The sequence below is a fragment of the Actinia tenebrosa genome, unplaced genomic scaffold (genome assembly GCF_029948245.1).
Source record: "Actinia tenebrosa isolate PJP-AT-01 unplaced genomic scaffold, QUT_ActTen_1.0 PGA_scaffold5__44_contigs__length_20552954, whole genome shotgun sequence".
NCBI lineage: Eukaryota > Metazoa > Cnidaria > Anthozoa > Actiniaria > Actiniidae > Actinia > Actinia tenebrosa.
Genome location: NW_028292582.1, coordinates 3,689,901 through 3,700,736, shown reverse-complemented (window position 1 = coordinate 3,700,736; position 10,836 = coordinate 3,689,901). Strand labels below are relative to the sequence as shown.

The 10,836-nt window shown below is 37.7% G+C and overlaps 1 protein-coding gene across 1 annotated transcript; it reads right to left on the bottom strand.

The window, feature by feature from the left end:
- Positions 1-1,316: 1,316 nt before the first annotated feature.
- Positions 1,317-9,824, bottom strand: LOC116301055 (polyunsaturated fatty acid 5-lipoxygenase). The gene is made up of 10 exons (XM_031710058.2): positions 9,626-9,824; positions 8,381-8,715; positions 7,545-7,695; positions 6,855-6,958; positions 6,220-6,418; positions 5,414-5,778; positions 4,329-4,435; positions 3,089-3,191; positions 2,778-2,996; positions 1,317-1,748 (listed from the first exon to the last, which is right to left on the bottom strand). Exons 1-10 carry the CDS (start codon positions 9,753-9,755, stop codon positions 1,515-1,517), a joined length of 1,947 nt encoding a protein of 648 aa, XP_031565918.1. The 5' UTR covers positions 9,756-9,824; the 3' UTR covers positions 1,317-1,514.
- Positions 9,825-10,836: the final 1,012 nt, after the last annotated feature.

The following is a 10,836-nucleotide window of genomic DNA, read 5'->3' as shown; positions in this document are numbered from 1 at the left end:
GTTCAAGGAATTCTTTTCAGTTCGTTGATAACCGGTTTACTCTGGATCCTTCTTCTGATCCATTCCTTCCCATCTATTCATCTATTAATCCATTCATCTATCCATCCTATTTATCTATCTCTTCATCCATCCACGAACTATTTATGTATTCTTCATTCATTTAACCCAACACAATTAATTCACACACACACAAAATCTTTTCTATCCATTCAACCAAACTGCCCATCCAGACGCCCAACCATTTAGTTAGACTGACTTTCCCGCAAAAACCCTGTAAAGGGTTTTGTACGAATGAGACTACTCACTCCCTGAGGGACTTCATGCCTATCAGGCAGATAGACTAATTAACTATATTTCCTACACCAATTATAGATTCGATTAGATTAAGGTATAAAGTACATCAATGGTCATTTAGTGATCGATACTTTACTTGCCTTTAGAATTTAACGAACTTGGAATAAAAGCTTCTGAAAAAATCACTTGTAAAAGCAAACCAAGAACTAAAGAGCAAGAAACGGAATACATCTTATGACAGTCAAGCCCAGTCAAGTCTTTTTTCTAGGCGTGCATAGCAGCATATTTATTACAGGAATAAACTACTTCGTGGCAAACTTGGATTGTAGAGTCAATTAATACAGTTGCCTTATTCAATTTCCTCTGCGGGATGATAAAAGCCAATGGTAAAATAGTTATCAAAATTAACTTTGAAATCCAAGAAGAAATCTATATCCGTTTGTTTGCAGACCTGCCGGGTTTTTTTAATGTGCATTAATGTTCTATTATTCTATTCCCTATGATGAAGGCAATGACTTTTTCCCCACTTAAGACATAATACTGAATATTTATCTTTATTAGGAGTATCTGTTCGAGTACCAAGGATTTGTTTGCTTAACTTTGCACTATGTGTTGTTTTTTATTAAGTGCTAGTAGCTTTTAACACCAGTTAATTGTGTGTAATATGTGGGCAAATAGGGAGAACGATATTACGGAAAGCCTGATAAATGTCATTTAATTCAGTATGGCACTTTTGATTGCCAGCTGCAAACTAAACACACTCTATATGTTATTTTCACCTGGAGGAGTTATTGATGGCTGTTCCTTTTCATTTTGGCTTCATATTATTCAATTTTATTATACTCTCGTTTACCTTCTCTTATTTTTCCCCCTTCGATTCCCTCGTCTTCACTTGCTTAGATGTGTCATATTTTACCTCTCTTCATAAACGATCTCAGATCCCCTTATATTCTTAATTAACTAGATATACAAACTATGTGGGAAAAATGAAAACGCATACGTCTCAAAAGTTTTTTTGATATATATTTTATTCCCATACGTTTGTGAGTGAACAAGTTAATATATATATATGTATATGTATATTTATTAATACGAGATCGTAAAAATCAAGAATTAATGGATAGAGTATAATTATCGTTCAAATATGAAAACACTATTAGTAAGCATGCATCTTGCCAAGTGTACTAGCCATCGAATGATTGCAGTATGTATACCATACTTCAAGTATGTATACTGTTAGATATCCAACCAGGTAGCAAGTAGGGATATGGTAAATGACCATCGTCCAGTCGATTCAAGTTACGAGATTCGATCACCGATTTGATGTTCCCATTGATACTCCCTGAGTGTCTGTAGAGGATATCACGTGCGCTGGGGTCCACAAGGTCGTTGCCATAGTCAAAGAGGCTATCAAAGTGCATTGCGGTGAGCGTCATGGTAATGGTCGTTTGGATCTGTTTGTTAAAATATAATTAAAGAACTTTCTTAATAAGAAACTACTACCATATTTTCTCATGTAAATAATACTCAAGGCGTGGAAAGAACTAGGCCATTACACATATCTTAAAAGCATCATCTTTTCTCTTCCCTCAAACAGCATACATGAAAATTGTTACCTTGCATTTCACTTTACATTCTCACCAAAGAGAAATATCCTTTTTTTTATCTACTACTAGCAATTTTTTAAATTCTTTTTCATTTGCCATGATCATTCTCGGTTAAATTAAAGCAAAAATTGTTCTATGTTTTGTTTTTTTGTTTTGTTTGCTGATCCTTCTTTCTCTTAGGAATGTTTGCAAAATATCCATGATACTAAATAGGTGATACAACTAATACTGATATGATAACTCGAGAATAAGGCTAGCTTACGGATAGTGCTCATTAGAACGACAAATACAAATTTGCAAGTAGCATTTTTAACAGGCTAGTAATTATGAGTCTAAAGATGGAGGCCCGAGAAATTTTAATAGATATATTAACTAAAATTAGTAGACTAAATCTCCCCCTTCCCACTCCACTCCACTCCACTCCACTCCACTCCACTCCACTCCACTCCACTCCACTCCACTCCACTCCACTCCACTCCACTCCACTCCACTCCACTCCACTCCACTCCACTCCACTCCACTCCACTCCACTCCACTCCACTCCACTCCACTCCACTCCACTCCACTCCACTCCACTCCACTCCACTCCACTCCACTCCACTCCACTCCACTCCACTCCACTCCACTCCACTCCACTCCACTCCACTCCACTCCACTCCACTCCACTCCACTCCACTCCACTCCACTCCACTCCACTCCACTCCACTCCACTCCCCTCCACTCCACTCCACTCCACTCCACTCCACTCCACTCCACTCCACTCTACTCCACTCCACTCCACTCCACTCCACTCCACTCCACTCCACTCCACTCCACTCCACTCCACTCCACTCCACTCCACTCCACTCCACTATATAGTTGTATAGTCAAGCTTACTGTTGCGTAGTACATCCCGGGAAGATTCGCCACATCAAAATCTCCAGGCATGACTCTTGAATCAGAATAAAGCTTGCTTGGCATGTTGGGTGTGTACGCTGCGTAATAGTTGCTCGGGTAGTTGACCGCGCTGTGCTGGGCACTAGTCATCCATATAAGGCGAGTTAGTATGTCTTTGAGTTCAAACTTGTAACGTATAGAATATGGGAAACCCACAATCTGAAAAAGAGGTATTTGGTTTTTAAAACAGCTATTGATATTGCAAACAATTGGGATCCCTGTGGTGAACCAGTTGCCCTCGGATGACTTACTTTCCCGTTCATTCCGTTTGTTGTTTGACCATTCGATGAAACTTCGTTTGCGAAGGTTTGAAGTTCTTTGTCATGATAAACGTCGTAATCAGTCTTGTAGTACCTGCAGTTACAATGAAAAAATGACATGAAATCAGACAGCTATTCTTTCACACGACAGCCATGTTGGCTGGAACAATAGATTCTTGCCCATCTAGCCTCGCATTCAAGCACCTCGGGAAGAGTTTGAACGCGAAACAAAAGTTTTAATTCTTATGGGAATAACTATGGCTGCTGCGTGATGAACTATGTTCAGACTTTTCTGGTACATCCTGGATACTGCACATTGAATCATTGCGCATGCTCGCTCGGGATATCATCTTTATATATCTGCTACATCCAGAATAAATAGAGCCAGCCTATGTGGTTTATAGAGTATTTGGTGTCCATAGTGCAGTGTATGACTCTAAACCCCTCAGGGGGTGGGAAGGGACATAAGATGACACCTTGACATCTCAGTTTGAACCATGTTGATACATCTTCCGATCCTAAGACTGGTCTTGGAAATATAAACTGGTTTTCAGCCGACCGGACCCATGGTTATGCTTGACATTTTACAAATCTGATATTTCATTGCCATTTTATTGAAAAATGAAAAATCGAAAAAAAAAAAAAACAAAAAAACAACTACAAACAAAAGCTATAAGAAATGAAGCAGATCAGATTGGACGATGATGATTAGAGAAAAGAGGAAAAAATATAAAGAAAACGTTTATGGATGCACATGGTTTATTACTTCCAATTGCAATTTATTTTTTTATCCCTAGCCTGTGTGTAAATGACACAAAGTAATGAAAAAAAGAGCATGTGGTTTTAATCACGTCTCTCTCATTTAGTTATTCAAACGAAAAAAAGAATTGATATCTAAGTCAATACACCATTAACCTCTACCATGTAAATGGCGACAGATGCAAGATATTTTATTTGGTTTTACTTTGCGATACTCAAATATTTGTTCCTCGTTAATTGATGGATCGGAAATATTTGCTTAGGAAACTGTCAAAATGGTGGTGTGAGTTAAGTTTTGAAAGTTGTTGTTGCAGTCTTTGAATTTGATCCTAAAACACCTGTCTTGGGTAAATAAATGAAAATCGAAAATAAAATGAATGGTCGACCATCAAAACTCTTAGAATTATTCAAGTCATTTGTGTCGTTGCTATGCAACAGGATGAACTTTAAGATGCCCTGAAATAGTACTTACAGATCGATGTATTCATTTGCTACAGCTTCAATAGCGTCGTAAATGAGATAACCATCGTCACGGTATGGGTAATAAGGGATCTTTTTGGTATCATCCATGCCTCGATCCTAGAGAAAAGAATGTCGATTTAGTTACCATAGAAACAAACATTGATAGCCAATGATATTCAGGGGTTCGTTTCTATGATAGAGAGTATATCTTGCAGGCTGTAGAAAACTTGGATTCAAACTATTCAATAATGAATGTGTGTTATTTCGATATATATATATATATATATATACACGTATTTTTAAATGAAGTTTTTACGTTTTCCTCTTTTAAATTTTTTTCTTTCTTTTTTTTTTTTTTTTTTTTGTTCTCTTTCTCTCTCTCTTCTTTTCTTTTTCTTTTTTCCCTTTGTTTCTTTCTCTTTTCATAAATAATTGTCGCTAGAGTTCAGAAAGGGGCATTGATACAACATAAAGAGGTCATCGAAAGCAACGTTTAGTGCATGATCATAGAAAAACGGTCTGTTAGATTATGTTCAGTGGCCCCTCGCATTGCAAGATAAAAAAATCATGTTATTAATTTTCAGATTATAAAAAACACTCCCACGGTCTACTGCAAGAAAATATCTATGGGCAACCTGTGGCTAAACCAAGGAAGAAGGAAGAATGGAAAAAAAATTGATGGATTGCAACTTTTCCCAAGAGAGTCAAAAGATAGAGACCACGTCATGTCCGCCATGTTGGCAATATTAACGATCGGAACCTAATGAGGAACGTTTTTGCTAAAATGCCACCAATATGGCGACGATGACTTAACGTGACTTAACGGAGAATTGGCACACTAGGAAGTCGAGTGTTTTTCTTGCTTCTCGAGTGCTCTACAGCTCCCAGAGTGTTTATATCACAGTACAGAGATCTAGACACAAGCAGCAATTTATATTGCTTTTTCATAATATTTTTGAACGATTTTGCGCTAGCGCGTAATCTATATCCTCTGATATAAACACGATAGTCAGCCAATCCGCGCGCTCAAATATTTTATCAAAGGTAATGTTGCCATATACAATAGTGTATCAGCAACTTAGTTTACTGTTTTACCTTGATATTCTTTTTGAAATCTGTGATTTCCCACTTAACTTTACTCATCGCCTTCAGTAACATGGCCTGCGCTCCATTATATCCAACAGTATACAGCTTCTCCATAGTACCATTCATGGAATGAACAAGATATGGAAAGCCAAACTTATTGGTCCCCAAAATACCTCGGCAATGGTATTTGAGGATTTGATGGAGAGGGTGAAGTTTGTGGAGCTGACGGTAAAGGCACACGCAGATTGGCTCCATAAACAAATGGGTTTTTAATAGATGTTCAACGGTTTGTCCATAGGCAAAGTCTACTGACTGGACGGTCAGTTTAGCTGCCAGCCAGGCATCAGGGTTGTCGGGTGTCACAACGGGAGAATCTTTTTAGTTCATCCATGAACGAAAGTTGTAAATAAATAAAAAATAGAAATGTTGTGATTTTCTAAATATGGACTGATACAATATCAATAGGATTAGTGATAAAATATTAATGCTATGTTATCCTGATGGTAGGTTAGTCCGAAAGCTTGAGTTTTCTATTACTAGAGCAACATATTTAAATATGCGGAAATTACTTTGTGCAGTGGTAAATGTTACACGACGCAATCCATGCATGTAATGTTGCTGAATAGAAAACGATCATTCTTCAGCAACATTGCCTGCATATTGCGCGCAGAGTTGCGCCGTTTGTCCCGTTCCTTGCAGCCCAATCCATCTTCTTACTCATATACACCTTATTATGTGCACGCAATGTGCCTCCAGAAAGATTAACTAGTTTGAACATGAACAAGGTCTGAAAAGGCACTCCAACTAAATTTTACCTGCAGTATGGCCCATCTGAATTGCAACAGGGATGAGTTCATTCGGTTTTCCTTGGATCCTGCTTCGTTTGGAAAAGAAGATCGTTATTGGCGAGGTTGCATTGAGGATTTGCCTTGTAGAAGAAGTAGGCTCTGGTCTGGTCTTTAATCCGTCGTATTCTGGGTATTGCAGGATGTAGACGTATCCATTGGCTATTGCCTGCAAAAAGTAAGACAGCAATGATCGATGATTGCAGTATGATTTAAGTCGTACAAATTAATGGTCTGGCAAGCAGTAAGATTAACAAAACTTTGAGACAAATTGCAACAGCTTTTTAATCTATCAGACATGTTTAGGCAGTCCTTCTGCCATCATCAGTGTAAGTGATTACAGCCTCTTGCCACAACCTCCTTCGAATCCTAGTAACCTCCTCCCACAGAATCTTTATTGAGCTACACTAATTGTCAATTTGGTCAAATCTACACTTTATTTGTACATCAAAACCCTGAAACAACCTATGGACTGATCAAAGTCAGGGCATGGCTAGGTTTTGAGGAGGGAGGAAAACCGGGAACCCAGAGAAAATAGAAACCTTAACTAATCAAGGGAAATACGTAACAAGCTCGACCCGCATGTGAATACTATTAATACTCACATCTTGGAAGCGACTATATCCAATGGCGTCATATGTCAGAGCATCCCAATTTGTTTTAGTGTTGAGTCTTGTTAACAGGTTGTTAGCGTGAACACCAATAGAATCTATGTAAAAAATAAAAGGCATTCAAAGGAAACCAAGCACCAAGTTTCCCTCCAAACAAAATGTTGCGTGACAGACCCTAAGGGCGTCTGCGTAGAAAGCAAGTAGTTCTGGTAAGCAATGGAATTATGGGAATGGAAAGGCGGGTTAATTCAGGGGTTAAACTCCCTATTTCGCTATGTGGAAGTTACGTTCTCTTTTAGCGTAGCTTTATATTTTTAAAATATAGTACGATGGACCATTGTTTTGCAAAAATTGAGACCTTTCTTATCCGATAGATGTTATGGATACTCAAGAAAGAATATCTAATGTCAGTAGTCATTTGGTGTTCAAATACTAAAATATAAAAAGAAAGAAAACTATGCATAAATCATGTATAAGACTCCCTTTTCCTTTTGTCAGATTCACAATGAAGGAAAGAATGTTGGAGGACAAAGCAATAGAATTTTACCATTGTGAAAATCGAAATTCTTTTGCTTTGAGCTCCACTTGAGCTGCACTGAGAATTAGAGGAAGTGGTCAATTCGACTGAATATTATCTAGCAGACCCAAATGGTCATTATCATGTAGTGTACAGACTGAACTTACTGTATGTAACTCTTTGTATTGACATGGGATTGATTCCAGCAAGTCTTTGTTCTGTGAAGTACTTGTCTTCCTTCCATTTGCACAGACTTGAAAGCTTCTTGAAAGGTATGCTGGGATCTTTGAAGTGGAATTTGAAGTATTTCTGATCTTCCTACAAAATTACATATTCAAATTCTTTATAAGGATCGAAAGAAAAACATAGAGAAGTCTGATGTGAAGATGGCGCCCTTCAGAATAACCTTAATTGCGAGGCTACTAGGGAGTCGTCCTTCACGAATTTGCAAGATGTGATCCTATTGGAGGGTACACATGTGTAGAACAATAGAAAACAATGACCTTACCCCAACTCCGCCCCTAAACCTAACCAATCACAGGAGTAATCACGTTCAAATTTCTTCTCGATGACATTTGCACAATGCAAGTGTTATTAAACTCATTAATAATTAATGAGGAAAACACAACAGAAATCACGACCGTGAAGAGTTCTGTAAATCAGATACAGAATCCTGTTCATTTGCATAAACTTTAAAATGGATTTTCTTGGCCAGATTCACTTTTATCTTTAAAATTTTAGCGAAACACAAAGGAACTAACCTAGACGTTTGATAAGTAATCTACAGTATTCGTGTCCGTGTTGTATCCAATATACAAACTCTCGGCTACGCCTCGTGGTTGTATATCGGATACAACACGGCCACTCATACTGTATATATTACTTAACCTATCGCATCCAAGGCAATTTTAAAAGAGGCATTTTAGTAGGAAAAAAATCAAAAACATAGTATCCAAGAGACTCCATAAATGAGAATTTTTTCTGTATAATTTCTTTCACTTACAGGTAACACATCCATGTGCTGAGAGTCAACAAAGAAGTTAAACAAAGCATTATAATGTTCCAAAGTCGTAAACTCGGTATCGTGATACGCCATAATGAAACCATAAGAAAGCTTGAGATTCCTGAAAATAGTTTCCTTGTAGAGTTTCATCCAATGGCCATTCAGGGGGTCACTGCTTAGAAGAGCCGTCAACTCATTGGACGAAAGGCTAATGACTGGGAATAGGCCAAGGGGGGAAGAGGAGAGCTGGTAAGTAGTTCTGGTTTGTCGAAGGTAATTTTCTCTATCGGTTTGGCATTCTGAGGTATATGCGTAAGTAACGGACGAACAAGGACCTGTTGATTACATAGACCATAAAAAATTATATTAGTTCAATCATTCAAAATCGCACCAAATCAGCTAGCTTTTTCAAAAGGTCTTTCTTCGGTTTTTCAGTGCGACCAGCCAAAAACTAGACCCTACCACGTGGGAACTTTTTTGTTCAAAAAGCATTCTTTTCTCTCTTTCGTTTGGCCTCCACCCTTCCAGTGTTGTTTCAAGACAAACCTGTTCAAAACCACCGACTTCTTGTTTATGTGTTGGTGGCGAAATTAAAGATTTTCGAATGAAACGCTGTCGTCACAAAAGGGGAACAACTGCGCATGCTCAATAGCCATATGACGTTTGAAGTCCTTAAGGCGCCTCAGTTTTCGTATAGATTTCTTATTGATTATTTAGCATTGCTTTATCCTCCCTCCCCTCCCCTCGCCACGCTCACTTTCACTATATCTTTCCTATATCTAATATACCCATCTGAAAATGGTTAATTAAAGTGCAAACTGGATTAAGCAGCAAATTTGCCGGAGTTTCTCACGACTTCCCATAAATTTTATCTATATCGTTGTGTTGTATATCTATGCAATATCGCGGTTACTGTAGAACCAAGAAAATGCGACCTGAAATAAGCGAACGCCCAGTTTCCCACTCGTTTCCATCAAGAGTGATTTGTTCAAATATCTAAGAAGAAATCTTGGTTCGACACGGTAGAACACAGGGAACCCAAAGTTGTTTTTCTCTTAAAATTAAACCTGCATAGCATTTCGATAACCCGTTTCCGCTAATAACATACTAAATCAAAAAAGTAAAAGATCAGAGCATTCAATTTTTTTTTTTTTAAAAGCGAATCAAAGAAAATAAAATAAAAAATGCTAACAATTAGAAAAAGATGGAAAATAAAACAACAATAGCTTGGAAAATTTTTCTCACCAGCAGATTTTCCACTTGTTAAGTTAGTAGGAGCAGCAGTTATTAGAGATTGGCTCGTGGACGCCCGACACTGATTAACGTCGGCTAAAATACCAAGAATGACGACCAGAATCCATTCAAACGAAGCCATATGCTCAGCACAAAGAACACCCCAAGCTAAAAGAATGCCGGAGTCGTCTCGTTTCTTCGCTGAGATCTCAACCGAACTGAGCAAATTCTAATTGTGCAGATGACTTAACTATTTTTGAATGTTTGCCGAGATTGAACCAAAAGTTTGTTGCTTTAATTCAAGACTTACACTTTACACAAACAGGGGAAGCACAAATCAATTTAGAGGAGAGTTGGTAAACATGTTGTTTCCGCTATGTTGAGGAGTTGGACTGATTAATGAAAATCTTTATTTTGGGATAAAAATAATTTACGGATGGGATATTTTTCACGTCCAGGATATGGACCAAGACAAGGAAAGAAGAAAAACCAAAGGCGGTAAATAAATAAAAGAGAAAGAGAAAGAATGCAAGAATGTTATTTGCACTAGCCATCATTCCACGGCCGATGAAGGCCGTAGTATCTCGACTGAAACGTTTAGAAGGAACATTTTTGAAAAAATCAGAGACAACTAGACTAATTGAATATTCGAGAAAGAATGACAAGACTAGGGAAAAATAGATGTAAATGAACGCAAATCATCTTAAAGGGAAATAATCATCACTGAATAAACAAAAGAACAATTTCAGAGAAGAAGGTGAACAGAAATTAAATTGAAAATTGAAAATTGAAAATAAATGGGGAAAAAAGGAAAGAAACGAAAGGAAAGGGAGCGGAAGAGGAAAAACTATTGACAACCAAAAATATTTACATGAGGAGAAAGCATGCACTTCACATCGCTGCATATATTTGTATACGTTGTAGAGTCAATTACGTTATCTATGAAAAAGCACTCAGTAAATAGTACTCAGAATATGCTCACTCCCACTCAGCCAATCAGCGTCCAGTATTTCAGTGTTCTATATCTCATAGAGAAACTTAGGTGTCAAGTGGTGGGGGCCTTGAAGTGGGGTCAAGAAATTAGTATTCAGAGTGACTTTCTATACATAGCATACTAATGAAGCCTTTTTGTCTTTGTTTGAATGCTTCAATATTATGAATGTAATTCGATTGTGGACAGAAAATGTGTGCATGAACAAGAATCTCAATAATAAACAGGAAAA